The sequence below is a fragment of the Haemorhous mexicanus genome, chromosome 3, assembly GCF_027477595.1.
Source record: "Haemorhous mexicanus isolate bHaeMex1 chromosome 3, bHaeMex1.pri, whole genome shotgun sequence".
Classification (NCBI taxonomy): Eukaryota; Metazoa; Chordata; class Aves; order Passeriformes; family Fringillidae; genus Haemorhous; species Haemorhous mexicanus.
This window is the reverse complement of record NC_082343.1, coordinates 60277659-60292372: the sequence shown is the minus strand read 5'-3', so window position 1 is coordinate 60292372 and position 14714 is coordinate 60277659. Positions and strand designations below refer to the sequence as shown.

Below are 14714 nucleotides of genomic sequence, written 5' to 3'. Positions count from 1 at the left end.
AGTCTTGTAATTATCAGATGACTAATAAAATTAATGCATGTGTAGCTACTAAAATAATTAGCTTAACTACTTTGCAATTCACTGTGGAAACTTGTTAGAAAGGAGTCTTTCTCAAAAGTTCTAGAGCACACTTGCCTTGGTTTAAATTTACAGTTAGAGTAAAATCTTGTAGAAGGGCTTCTGTGCTAGCATTTTTAAGTGGCACAAATTAGTATCTGCAGTAATATTGTCAAAGACAAATGGATGATATTAAAATGCTACCAGCTATACTTGTCTGTATTAAAATCATGCTAGTCCATAGCTAGCACCTCTGCTATTTTAGTTTCATAGAGTTCACATTGGTGTTCTAAAATCACTTGGTAGTGGTCACTGGAAGTATTGTACACAAATTCCATTGGCGATTCCTTGTTGCTTTTTGAATGTTGCTTCAGGCCTTATTGCTTGAAAAATAGCAGCTGAATGCATGACAGGGAAGTGACAAATACCTATACAAAAATGGTACTGGCATCTGGCACCCAAAGGAATTTTTAGATCAAAGAAGTCCCTGATGATGAATTTTATTTGATCATAACATCATATTGCTTGCTTATGTAACATGTATATATATGTACATCCTGGATCCTGTACATGGTAAAATACAATATTTTTTAAGAAGCTTCAAATGCTGATAATACAGTAATCAGGCGTTAAGTCATCAGATGGTAAAAGCCTTCTGAGGAAATTTGTGGTCATTAAAAAAAGGCATAGCTTTTAGGTGGTGATGACTTTTTACTTAGTCTGGTATTACAGGACATTCATAGCTTCAAGATTATCTTTACGTGAGGTTTTTATTTTCTCAAGAGTGGTATGTTATTTTTAAATAGTAAAAAAATAACCAGAAATACAAATTATACCATCAGACTTCAAGTTAACTTTTTGGGAAAAAAAAAAAAAAAAAGGTGTAAAGCCATTCCCCTAAGCAGACACCTCTGCTTAGAAGGTGTCTCCTAAATAAGCAGGCTAGGGTCCTTTGTGTGATTTTTTTTTTTTTTTTTTTTTTTTTTTCCTTCCAGAATGAAAGCAACCCAGCAACGGTGCCAGTTAATAATAAAATTAATAATATAATTACATAATTGACTTGCTTTCATGGAACATTTGCTACAAGCATTAGTGAACTGCAGTGTAATACTGCATATGCAAATGCTAGTTACTAAAAGCCTGTAATATTAATGAGTGTGCCTGGCTGTTGGTGCCTGTATTATGACACTTAATAATCCTGAATGTACTTGGTTCTTTTTAACAAAAAATTACATTTTATTGATCCAATAAATACAACATATTCCTCTTTAAAATTAGATATAACCTATTTTCAGTAGTCAGGGATGAAGAAACAACTTGCTGATTTTGGACTATTTGCCTTATATCTTAGCTGCAGTTTTCACTGCTCAGATTCCCACAAGAGTATCGCTGGCTCATCAGAGGAACTAAATTACTGTCCTTTTTTAGGATGCCTCTAGAAGTGAGGAATGGAAGCACCGCGTCTTCAAGGGGGCTGGGATTCACTTAGTGGGTCTTTTCAGGTGGATTTCTTCACAACTGGCAAGATGAGGTTATTTATTCTCAACAAAATTGTTCAGGCTTAGCCCCCACTGAATTTTTGTAATTTGAATTTTTATAGTCTGGTAAATGTGGGGTGCTAGAAGATCTTAAGGCTGCATGTATTTATTTAGAAAGACAAAATATGATGATCGAACGCTTTGTGGTAGCAGAGATTAATTCCATACAATTTAAATTTTACCTAATGTTTGTCTTGCCTGCAGAGTGCCTCCGACCTCTGAGGAATGAGCTTCTCCCTGACCTCGCCGGAGAGCCAGTTTTTAATGGGTCTTTGGACTCATTTGCATTAAATTGGGTAAAGGATTTTCATGAGCACCCCAGGCCGCTGAATTGCTACATGCAGGAAAGCACGTGTTGGGGAAAAGAAGATGCCCAAAAAATGGGTAAAAGAACACAAAAGAAACAACAAAAGCAAGTCGTAGACAAAAGAGCTGAAAGGGTAGCGTTAGTGCTGCCGATGCCGTCACTATGCTGGCAGAACCATGTCATTGCGCGGCAGGATTTCAAAGCCGAACTCTGCCGTGCTGCTGTATCCTGCCGGGGGCACCGGGCAGCATTTTATCTGTTTCGTCAGGGCTAAGGCAGCCTCGCCTACGGCGGGCCTGCGTCCTAAGATAACGATTCTAGGAGCGTTCCGTTCATGAGGACGAGACATTCCCACCGCTAAGAAACGGTATTTGCCCGCATTCGAAGGCCGGAGATGCCCGCGGGGGGTGTCACCCGCGGCTCGGCCGAGCTCAGCCCCCGCGGCCGGGGCGGGCCGCGGCTGCGCCGTGACAGTCGCGCCCGGCTGCAGACACCGCCATGTTGTGCCGCTTTGCCGCCGCGAGCAGGTGAGAGCCGCGCCGCGCCGGGGGAAGCGCGGGGCTGGGCAGAGCCCCGCGCCGGGAGGCGGCGGCCGCACCGTCCCTGCCCTCCGCCGCCGAGCCGGGGACGGGAAGGCCGGAGCGGGGGAGGAGGCGGCGGGAGGGTCGTCTTCTCGCTCCTCGGGGTCTGCCCCCCGCCATTTCGCGCGCGGGGAGGTCGCGCTGCTGCCGGCTGCCCCGCTGGGTCGGCGCCTGCCTGGGCGGAGGCTGCTGCCGTCGTCCTTGAGCGTTTTTAGGTTCTGCCCGCGCCGTCCGCCGAGGAGCTCTGGTGGCCTGACACGGTGCTGCCAGACCGTCTTGTTTTTGCTGGCCGGGGTCGCCGCACTCGGCCGCTCTTCAGGGTCCCGAGGGCTTCGCTTGCGGTGTGTCCCTGGCGTACGTCAAGGTCACCAGCGATGCGGCGGCGGGCCGCAGAGCTGACCGTCCTGCCGGCCCGGCGAGTCTCCTCTCGTCTTGTGTCGCATGACAAGTGCGAGGTGTTAAAATGGGGAAGGGTAACACAATCTGTGCGGTGTCTGCGCCGGGCATCGCGGCTGTGATGCCCCGTGTGGTTTCCCGGTACCCGCTGTGGGGACAGGGAGACGCACGTCTGTGTAAATGCTGGAGAGATTCAGTCCTGGGAACCCGGTGACTGTGCAGGGTTTTTAGCGTATTTACTTCCCAGTGCACGGACATTGTGGATAGCGAGGGAAGGACGCTTAGGCGACATCTTTGCTTCTATTTTTAATCAATAAAGATTAGGTGAAGCTTTGAATGTCATCAGGTTACTACTGGCTTTTCATTGCTATCCCTGCTTTTCCCTCACGTGCGTCCTTAGGAGGGTACATGAGTCTCTGCAGTGGCCTGGAGGCTCGGTTTGAGAAGCAACAGCTTCACAGTGCAAAGCCCTGTGTATGTGACCTTTGTGTGAATTTATCTTTGCAGTTAAGGTGCAAAGTATGCTTGCTTTAAACTCTTGAGAAATGGAAATATTATTTCCTTGGCTGAGATATTACCCTAGGTATTTAAAGCAGCAGTGTATGAAGTCTATTTCATTGGCAAAGCCCAAGTTTTACTGCATAAGACTGCTACCTTCTGTTTTTGTTTTTCTTTTCTAGAAGCAGTGCCAAGTTGGTAGCACCCTTGGGGTGCTTGGTTTCTAGGCAGAAGCACACTCTTCCTGACTTGCCATATGACTATGCTGCTCTGGAACCTCATATTAATGCAGAGATCATGCAGCTGCACCACAGCAAGCATCATGCCACCTACGTGAACAACCTGAACGTTGTCGAGGAGAAGTACAAGGAGGCACTGGCAAAAGGTTTGTATTTCCACTGTCAACAGTGAGATGGTAGCTAATTGGCATAGATGATACAGAAGAACAAAATAAAAAAAAAAGAAGTGAGTTATATTCTTTTAGAAGCTTTGGATTATGTCATTGCAGTATTGTTAGGGGAAAATCTTTTATTGTAGCTTCAGTGGTGCTGATAATTGGAAATCAAATGTAAGTAAAAAGCATGAATTCTATTCTCTGTAGTGCTGTAAAACTAGAAGATTTGTTGATTGTTGTGGGTTTAGTCCATACTCCATTGGTAATTGGAACCGAACAAAGACTGAGTCAGTAGGAAATTGCAGTCATTTTGCTGAACAAGTATTTTGCACTAAAAGGTTGGTAGCAAAGTTAGATAAAATGACATTTGTGTGCCGTGATAGTTTTCACATCAGATGCTCTGCTCAGTCTTGGTAAATAATCTGGGTGCCTACAAGTGGAGGTAAGACAAACATGCTGTTAATGTATACAACACATAGTGCAGCAACCTGAATTTGGGTGTCAGTTATATCACTGGGTCAAATTAAGGCGTTGTGTAGGGGACAAGGCCATGTGATACACGAAAATATGCAGGAAACCATCATGGAGTTTTTTGCTACTATCCCAGAATTTGAGATATGCTGCCTTTTGCAAAAACTTTGCAGGTGTAGCAGAGCTACGCTGAAACATGAGATGTGTTTTTTCCAAACTTTGAGTCTTTCAGTTGGACTGATAAAAGTGTATGAAATAACATGTATGTCTTTTTAAGAAGGTGGAATATTTTCTGGTTGTTTTTTTTTTTTTTTTTTTTTTTTTTTTTTTTTTTTTTTTTCTGTTGTGATGATCTTCTTAAAAGGTATCAGGTTATCTCAGAGAAATGATTACTATATGGACTCACTTCTGTCTGCTTGCCAGGTGGCTTCACAGTGGAATTTAACTCTGTGGACTTGGGTGAAAGTGAGAATTGCTGACATCTGAGTAAACCTGAACCATGTGTCGCTTGATAATTAATTGCCAGTGTATTTGAATAGAGAATGGGGCTTTTCAAGTACCTAAGTCAGCCTAAAAATAACTTGTGCAGTGTGAATTAATGAACTAATGAGATTCTATTAAGAAGCAGGTTATCAAGACTGACTGCTGCCTTGCCCTGCCAGTAGCAGATCCAGGAAAGGTGTATTCTGGAGATGTAATTAGTGCAAACGCAACTGGGGAGGGAACCTGAAGTGTCAGAAGACAGTGTGTGTGCTGCTGCTGTTACTGATGCTGTTAAATTACAAAAGCTTCAGCCACTAGTGGAGGCAGAATTCCTCATTATCAGAAGTATTTGCAGTGTTGTGGATCCTTTGAGTTTTTTAGTAATTACAACTTTTGATATGTTCTCGTTACTTGTGTTGAAATGTTTTTTTTCTTAGAGATTAATTTTTCCTTAAGGATTCTGCTGAGATTATTTTCCAAATGGATGACTTACTGGTTGTGGTCATGCACACCAACGCAGACAAGTAATTACTTGGGATATTTGTGATTGTGCAGTTTGTTAGTTCGTTTTTTCCTAACCGGTATCTCAGTATACCATGTGCAGTATTTTGCTCTTCATTAGAAAAAATTCTAAGACAGAGGCAAAGTCTGAACTGCCACCTCATTCTGTCAGTATTGTTATTTTTTCATACTAAAACTGAGCACAGTCAAAAATCTTGCTGGGCTGTGTATCAGTGTTGGGTTACCTAGCACATCTGATCACTATCTAAAAACTTAAGGTTCTGCTGTCCAGAACCTTATTGATAGTTGTGGACAGCAGAACCTTGTCAGTGTCTCTTGTTCAGCAATAGAAAGTAAAGTGTTCTCTTCAGATTATCTTTAACATGTTCCTCATTTATCTATATTTGCATAGAAAACTCAAAGCCATCCTGTTGGCTTACATTGTCAATTCATTTGAAAATGAATTTACATTTCTGTGACAGCGCAGGACTTTGTTTCAACATAAACTGGTGGTCCTGACTACTGGCCCATCAAAATGTGTCAGATTTGCTAATTGAAGGATATTAACTTGAATCTCATTTTCATTGAAAACCTATTCCTGCCATAGTTTTCCCTGCTCTCTTCTTTGACTGTCATGCAACCTGTGATTGCACTCATACAAGGAAGCAAATGACTTAAGCTGAGAAACTGAGCTGACTGCTCTCTTTAGCACCTTTGAGCTTCTTGTCTTGGTTTACTGAATTGTCCATGGATTCTATACAAATAAATTCCAGTATACTTCTGCTGTAACTTTAAGGGCAAGTTGCCCCTTTTCAATTGTTTTTTTTTTTTTTTTTCCCAGTGCAAAGTTCAGCAGCACAAATACTGTTTAAGGTCAATAGTGAAATGCCATCTCTGGTTCCTCGGGGTCCTGAGGAGTGGGTTCTTATAAGGAATGGTGGAATAAAGAGTTATGAACACATTAAAGGCTTTCTAAGTTACTTTTTGATTTCTGGCTTGCTATATGTTGTATGCTCTGGATGAACTTGAAAGTGTCATTAAGTCATGAGAAATTCAGGGAAAATGTCCCAAAGATGCCATCTGAATGGCCATGAGAGACTTCTTATCCTTAACCTGATACCTAAATCCAGCAAATAATGCTTTTACAAACAAAGCATTGGATGCTTTTTTCCAGTGCTGCACCCTTTTCTGAAGGTTGTGAGGAAATGCTGAGAACATGAAATCCTGAATTAAAGCATTTGATACCTTGTGAAGGCTGTCCTAGAACAGAGACTAGATGGAGCTAAAGAATAAAGTAGGTTTTTTTTTTTTTAGGAAGCCTCAATAGATCCACCTTGAGCAGCACAAGATCCCAGCCAGGGCTACAGCCCAGGAGAACCCAAAATGGTCTCCAGAAAAATGGACAACCAGTCACGGGGTGTCACACTTTTATAAGTTTTGGTCCATTAGCTCATTGGAGTAAATTGTCCAGTTACAGCATTAGCTCGTGAAGTCTTCTTGTTTTTCTCTCTTTGGTCCACCGTTGTTTATGTTTTTGGGCCTGAGATCTGGATCGATTGTCCTTGGGTGCCCAGCCAGGGAAGGAATTGTTTGTCTACTTACTCTGTGAAGAGAGCTTACTATCCCCTAATAAGAAGCCCAGACCCACACACTAAGGCAGCACAGGATCTCAAAAATATAAAAGTTAAAACCTGAGGCATCACCTTAGTAACAGATTGCTACTGCTTTGAAGTGTACTACTTTTTTGAGGATTGTCTTCATGTCTCTGTTTTTGAGGTGACTCAGAAAATTTCTACCACTCAGTCCTGAGAGTGGAGAAGACAGGTCCCCCTCTGATTCCTTACTAAAAACTGTATTGGAGTGATGGAAAAAGCTTTAAAAATGTTTGAAATGCTTCAGTGTTTTTAAAAGCCAAAATAGTAATGAATAGACTTGTATTGAAGTGGTGCAACACTGTTCAGAGACACAAGGCACCAGTGAATTCTTCAAGGAGTACAACATAGTGTGGAAGTACAGTGCTGTTTCATCTTGGTTTCAGATGCAGAATTCTGTCATGTGTAGCAAAATTATTTCAATGACTTTTCTGTGAGTACCTCCCTCCAAATGAAACAAAAGATAGGAAGGAGAAGAACATTTTGTCTATGTGCTCACTGTACTTACTGACTTTTCTCAAGCACAAGCTGTTTGTCCTGTAAACTGTTTTAAAAAGTTTAAAAATGCATAGTTTGCCAATCAGTGAGCTAATGGGTGAGTAATATTCTTGCCTTGTAGTGATGATACTGATGAATTTACAAGTGCTGGGTCCTCAAAGAGTTCTGGCTGTGCTTGTTGCTTTATTCTGCTGTAGAGTGGCAGTAAGTCTTAGGTGTATAGTACGGGCTGCCTGATAGTTGCAATATTGCAGATCACTTATTACAGCATAAAGAAAGGTCAAAGATAATAAGTCTTTAATAGAGTTTGTCTGTGACTAATACATGCATAACAGTACAAACTTTATGTTTTCCATTAATAAGTTACATGCTTGTAGAAAGATTTTGGGTATCACTGGAGGCCTAGTAGAAACTTACTGCCTGTTGGGGTGATGATAATGTTTTTATTTATGTATTTTTATTTTCTGTATCCTTAGGTGATGTTACAACTCAGGTGTCACTTCAACCTGCACTGAAGTTCAATGGTGGGGGTCATATCAATCACAGCATCTTCTGGACAAACCTTTCTCCTAATGGAGGAGGAGAACCTAAAGGTTAGTGCGTGTTACAGTGGTTTATTGCATCAGTTTTAATTAACAGGAAGAATTGATGATCTTTTCTCTCTTTGAAGGAGTCTAAAGGATCTTTATTTTTCAGAATTAATTCACCTTTCTATGTGACAATTACCAAAATGCTGAGGTATTCAGGGGGAGGTTTTGGATGTAAGCCAAAAATACAAAAAAACTAATAATGTACAAAGTCTTTTAATTTCTAGAGCTGATTATGTATACACTGCAAAATACCTGGCTACTGCTGTATATACCCTTTCCACCTTCATAAGAGAAAATAGTTGTACAAAGCCATGTTGATTAAATTGCTATATGTACTCGATTCACAGAAAGAAATGTGTTGCAGACTCACCCAGCCTAGTGGCTGGAGTTGTGCTCCAGTTTGGATAGAGATAGTTTAGCAGTTAAAGCCTAATGGAAGGAATTCCCTTGGGGAGCATAGAGTACTGATTAACTATCATGACCTGCAGTTAAAGATAAGGGCCCTTTAGTGCAGGTCTCACAAAAACTGTTGTGATAAACTTGGAAGGTTTTGATTAAGGTTTATATGCATGTGATCTTTCTGTGCTTTTTTTCTGTTAAAGGAGAATTGATGGAAGCCATCAAGCGTGACTTTGGTTCTTTTGCAAACTTCAAGGAGAAGCTGACAGCTTTATCAGTTGGTGTCCAAGGATCAGGCTGGGGGTGGCTTGGCTATAACAAGGAGCAGGGGCGCCTACAGATAGCAGCTTGTGCAAATCAAGACCCTTTGCAAGGAACAACAGGTCGGGTTTCTTCCCTTCCCCTCTGCTTCTGTAGATTTGTTAGGCAAGCGTTTGTAGAAAATGTTGAGAAGAAATTGCTGGATAAATAGATCTGAAAAACCAAATGTCTCTTCTAGCAGAAGTGAAAACTCAGTTTTTAGAGCAGCATTTGTAAAGCAGAACTTAAAAAACAGCAGAAGGATTAAGTGTCCTTCTAGTCCAAGGAAAAATAGATGGGCCATGTTTTGAAAGTGCTTTTTGCTTGGTGAATATTTTAGCTTCAGCTTCCTTGAAATTTTGAGTAACTGGAGTAACTTGGACATATCAAGCAACATTAAGCCTCTTGCCTTCAGATTTTTTTTTCCTCTGGCAGAGGAGCTATTCACAGCACTGTCAGTGAGGGCCAGACAACAGGAGAGGGGAAGATGAACATAATAACTTTTGTTCCTATCTAGACTGGGTTTAAAATGGAGCCTTGTAATTTGTTTCCTTTATATTTATAAGAGTAATGAGCGTCAACCAAATTAGTCTGTGATGTGGTTAAGTGTTACAGCTGGACAAGCAGCATAGTACTGGCAATGATCTCTTTCCAAGATATTCTTACTTCCCTAGAGAGACATGGAAGTGGTAATGGCAGGCTGGACACCCTTCACAGAGGGAAGGGGTCATGATCAGCAAGAATCTGCTTGCAGTGGCACTTTGTCCAAATCATTTTGCAGATACTTTCTGCAGAATTCATAGAGAATGGCAAGGAATTTCATGTATTGCCTATCAGTAGGGTGAAAAGAAATTACAGATTTAGTATAGGGGCATAGATTATAATGGGGGTGAATTTCACCCTCCCTCCTCTGAAAATTTACCGTAAAAAAATTCAGCATAAAAGCAAGGAGGTAATTAGGCACTTAACAAATAGCCTGTAATTTAAGAACAAATAGCCTGTAATTAAAGTATTGGAAGCAAGCTGGCATAGCAAGAAACCTTTATAATGTAATATTTTATGAAAGTGCTTGCATAAGTGGGCAAAAGATGGAAACCTTTCAAAAATTACTTCATCTGATTTCAGTTATGTCTTCAAGGCAGTTCCAGAATATTTATAGATGTGTTTACCTAAATCAGCTCTTTGAATTTATGCAGTGTCTGTGTGTGTGTGAGCACAGTTTTATAAAATACTGCAATAAAGATCAGTGTGCTGCAGAGCTCTCTGTCTTCCTGCAGCTTAAGTCTCAGAAACTGGGTACAGCTTGAAGATGCAATATAAAACTTTGCATGTAAAGTATGTTTTCATATATTTACAAAATTTACCCTCTTTTTTTCACAGGTCTCATTCCTTTGCTAGGCATTGACGTATGGGAACATGCTTATTATCTTCAATATAAAAATGTTCGACCTGATTATTTGAAAGCCATCTGGAATGTGATCAACTGGGAGAATGTATCTTCAAGATATGCAACTTGCAAAAAGTAGAGTGGAATTCTTGCACAGACTACTAAAATGTCACCAGTTCTACTCTGATACCACTCTTGTAGTAGTGCCTGTGGCTTACAAATGAATTGTTCTACTGCAGAAAGCACTTCACTCATCCAACAAAAGCGTTTCATAATCAAGCACAGTGTCTGCTTGTTTAATTCTGTGAAAGGTATTTACTTAGAGTTCTGAAGCTTTAAACTGTTGTGCAAGAAAGGGAGGCACTTTGATCTGTTCCATTGCATATAGAAACATAGGTCACCTTGCTGAAGCCTAATGGATTCCCTTGTTGCACTAAAATACCTAAGTGGAAATATGTGCTACTGTTACTATAAACAAATAAAACTCAAAAGAAGAATCTTCTATTACTGTCTACAAGAGACTCATTTTTAGTAGTATCTCGTGTAGTTACTTGATTTTAAATCAGTTGGAAGAGAAAAATGCCTTTTGTAATTTGTTGTATTACAGGCTGCAGCTCTTTCATAAAGGTTGAAAAGATAAATGAAAGGGGAAATAGGTGTTGCTGTGCCTGCCTGAATTGACTGTCTTCAGTCATCCCTACCCCTTCCTGCATTTCTTATGTGAGGTCTTGGTATCACACTGGTGCATGAGCGTTGGAAGCATTACTTTGGGCAGAGATTACAGTTCTGGCTCAGGCAAATTGTTCACATAGGGCCTGAATGACAGTATGTGGCACTCATTTCATACTAGCTGTTCAGGTATGTCTTGGACCATCCTTTAGCTAAAGGGGCTGATGCATGCATATACAAGTTGTCTCTGCACAGCCGTATTGCTGAAGCAGTACTAACAAATTAAACTTGATGCTTGAAGGCAGGCATGAAGTAACCTTTTTGTTGCAACAGAGCATGCCAATGGTCTTGAAATAGTTGGTATGTTGTGCTTACCATGGTGTCTGCTTGAAGGTGAAGGAAACTGGAGTTTTTTCTGTTCCTTATTACATACGGTGAAGTACCACATAGCAAAGAAAAACAAAGTGGTGGAGTGCTCCTCCACCAGTATGAGTGACTGCTGAGGCAGGGCTTTGTTGGTGAGTGCCATGATGTGTGTGCCAGACATCCTGATACTGCACACTCCAAAGGAACAGGAGGTAGATACGCCTGTAGACTGGTGCTCTGCAAAGGAGTGCTTAAGCTTGAGTTAGCTCCAGGTGGTGAGGCTTTAAACCACGGAGGGCTCCTCATGCACAGCCAACATTTGCTGCAGCTCTAAAGGCAGTAGTGAGACCCAGCACGTGCTGTAAGGCTCAGTTTCTGCTGTGCACCAGGTTAAAAAGAAGCTCCAGTTGTCTCCTGCTTCCAGTCAGCTGGTGAGTCAGTCCTGCCAGACCTTGTGTCCTGTCTGGGTCTGAATGTGCCAAGTCCTCAGCTCTGTACAAAAAGCAATGTCTGTGGAATAGGAAGATGAGAACTTAGTAACTGTTGAAGGCAAATCGTAGGGACAGTAAAGCAGTTAAAAGCATTTAATGCATGTTCTGGTGGACAACTGGTCCACCAGAAGGACAGAGATTTCTTATATGGTTCATTTGAAGTACCAGCTTGCTTAAACTGTCTTAATTCCATACTGCTGTGAACTCTGGAAAAAGTGGTTCTTGCAGCACTATGAGGTGGAGTATGTGCCTGTAATTTAGCAAGTGTGCTAGCAAAGCTGTTGACTGGGCAGTGAAAGTGCATAAACCTCTTACTAATCTGTGTTAGGCAATAAACTCAGAATTGCTGCTGAGAACTAGCGCTTAGTGTTACTGTGGTTGCTGTGGAGATGAGCAGGTCTGTCTCTCCCTACATGAACTGAGAAACAGGAAGGGTTTACAGCTGATCTCAAATGCCCTGTGTGGACAAGTCTGAGACCCATTAGTCAAACATGAAATTTACTGTTTGTTGTATCTAGACCTTCCTAACCCCAGTGGTAAAAATAGTTCATCTCCAACTTGAACTGTGCACAATATCATCAATGAGCATGGAATTATTTGCAGACTTGATCTGGGTGAAAGGAGCAGCGAGTTTGCAAATTGCAGTACTGGATTAGTCTTTGACCTGGACCAAACAAAAGAGTAGCAAAATTGTATCCTGACAGAACCCAGGGCTTAGCCATGTCGCTGCTGTGTTTGTAGATACAGTTGTGTGTAGGCCACATTATGTTAAAATAAAAACTTGGAATAATTTTCAAGAGGGCGACAAAGTGCAGTACTAACCCAAAACCTGGGAAATTACAGTGTGTCATGGGCTGAAAGAACAGGATGCCTCAGGGCGATCCCATAATAAATACTTGCAGGTACACACAGACTTTGGTTTGCACATTACAGCTTTTGGTGGCTGAATGTTTTTCAGAAACATGCAGTTGGGTCCAAAAGGGCAATACCCTGCTACGAAATGCAAGTGCACGTTTGTGATTTAGCTGACTATAAAAAGGCATTTGAAGGCCAATGTGAATCACAAAGTGTGTCTATCTCATTCTGTACCAGAACAGATTAAAGTAATTCTGGCCAGCCAAACTGAGCTCTTGCAGCCTTTCTGCCAGCCCCCGTGTCAGGCCATGGTGGTGATGCCATGGCCAGTCCCAGTGAGCCCTCAGGATGGCACCTTCATCCTCCTGGAATACAGGAGGGGTCTGTGGGTGTCTACTGAGCATGTAGAAATGGAAATAGATCAAAGAGGCTTTTCCCCTCTAGCTTCTAATTGCCACCTTACAATTTTTTATTTTACCTTTATCTACAGCATGTATTAAAAATCCCCCGAAGCAGTAAACCCCTAAACTGTCTCCAGAAAACACTGACAGTGACACAGCTTGTGAACTGGTATGTTCTAGATATCAAAGGCTCTTTATTTACTGAAGACTTACTTGTCTGTATTTTGCATTCAAGAATTTAGTTCTCTCTAGGTAGCAAAGTTGGTTTAAAATGCCACTGTGCCATTCTGCTAATATTTTACATGCCTGTTGCATTGACCTTGCAGAAGTTAATCATTACGCTACTATAAAATGAAAGAGTTGTGTTTGCAGTCATGTCTAATACTGAAGACATAAAAGCACTGGTAACTTGGTAGGCTTAATCTGCTTTTCTTCTGCTTAATAATTAAAAGTAATGCTCTCAGGTTTCATCATAGCTGTTACTCTCGTTGATTCAAAAAGCAAAGGGTTCTGTGGTAGGAGTGTGTCTGCAGGAGTGTGTGTGGAGGAGTCTGCAGAGCTGAAGCAGCTCCAGTCCCAGAGGCCCAGAGCTGTGCCTTCCCCACTAGGTGGGAGTGTCTGTCTGTCTTACTCTGTTCACTTGGGCTTCTGAATTGAATTTCCAAGAGTCAGGTTAGGAACCTGTCTGGGTGTTCTCAGTGCTCAGGAGGGGATCTGTTTGGATTTCCACTTTCTAAATAATCGAGGTGACCCTCTTCAGTGAACAGTATGTGGGGAGGAGACAATGCTGCTGTGCAGAAGGCAGTTTATGGTAATACAAATATAGAATTCACTGTAACTAGGGCCAGGCAGGCAGAGGCTAGAGGGAGGTACTCCTAATTAAAATTAAGATGCTTCTAAGTGTGTTTGTGTAGGGACACACTGTACATGACACCCTGAATGGTCTTTCAAGTCCAGAGAGCCCAGATTTAACTGCAGGGCAGGAAGCCTCTCACATTGCTGTAATTAAGCCAAGTCTGCAGGGAGCCCACAACCTGGGGCACGGAGCTTTGCAGTTACTACTGTGCTGCTTATAGGGCTGCTGCTGCTGGATCTTCTCACCTAAAGAGATGGATGGACCAATTAGCACAAATTAATAAACCTGCAGCCTGGACCTGCCAGAGCTGGTGGTGGACCCACACAGCCTGGTGACACCACAGAAGCAGCTTTGACATGTGTCCTACAGCAGTGTTTTAAAGCATGTCTGGATTGATGGGAAATCCCTGGAGCTCAGAGAACTCCCTCTAGCACAGGACTTGGGAAGTCTTGACATTAGGGCTGTGTGAAGTGACTGGCAGTCCCCATAGTTATGGGCTCCTGTTGCATATAAATTTGAAGAGGAAATGACAGTTCTCTGAAACTATTAATTTCTGTGGAACTGTGCAGAAACATACAAAAGTTGCTGACTATTGCACATGGTATTTGCAGACAGGTTAGAGGCTTTGAGAATCTGGCTTCCTATGAGGGAGTTTTGTCCCAATTGGAAAGGTAAAAACTTTGAAAAGTCCAGGTCTGTCTACAGTTAGACTACGATTCCTTAGTCCTTTCTTGTTTTCATCACCTTTTTTTCTGAGGAGGAACCAAGTCTGTACTTCCCTGGCTTCTCCCTACCTCTCCTGATGTCTCTTACTGAGCACTTCCTTTGGAGTGTGCTCTGCAGTTGTGTTCCTTGCAGCTGTGTTCCTTCTCACCAGCTGCTCCACAGTACTGCATCTTAAGGGCTTGTCCTTTATGCTACTGGCACCAGGACTGTAGCTCTAAAAGGTCAGATCTAGAAGCAAGCAGCATGGTGATGCAGCTACTTTTATCCATAACCTTTGCAACAGTCAGAAGATTACTGC

The 14714-nt window shown here is 41.9% G+C and overlaps 1 protein-coding gene across 1 annotated transcript; it reads left to right on the top strand.

Annotated features, from left to right (window-relative positions):
• Nucleotides 1-2279: 2279 nt before the first annotated feature.
• SOD2 (superoxide dismutase 2) lies at nucleotides 2280-10556 on the top strand. Its single transcript, XM_059842001.1, has 5 exons — nucleotides 2280-2429; nucleotides 3560-3762; nucleotides 7853-7969; nucleotides 8569-8748; nucleotides 10046-10556. The coding sequence occupies exons 1-5, from the start codon at nucleotides 2401-2403 to the stop codon at nucleotides 10189-10191; spliced, it is 675 nt and encodes a 224-aa protein (XP_059697984.1). The 5' UTR covers nucleotides 2280-2400; the 3' UTR covers nucleotides 10192-10556.
• Nucleotides 10557-14714: the final 4158 nt, after the last annotated feature.

What these genes read in the sequence shown, in the direction of transcription:
- SOD2 (XM_059842001.1), top strand. Translation starts at nt 2,401, where the DNA reads ATGTTGTGCCGCTTTGCCGCCGCGAGCAG. An exon ending in CGCTTTGCCGCCGCGAGCAG is followed by an intron (nt 2,430 to 3,559) that starts GTGAGAGCCGCG and finishes TTTCTTTTCTAG; the next exon opens with AAGCAGTGCCAAGTTGGTAG. An exon ending in CAAGGAGGCACTGGCAAAAG is followed by an intron (nt 3,763 to 7,852) that starts GTTTGTATTTCC and finishes CTGTATCCTTAG; the next exon opens with GTGATGTTACAACTCAGGTG.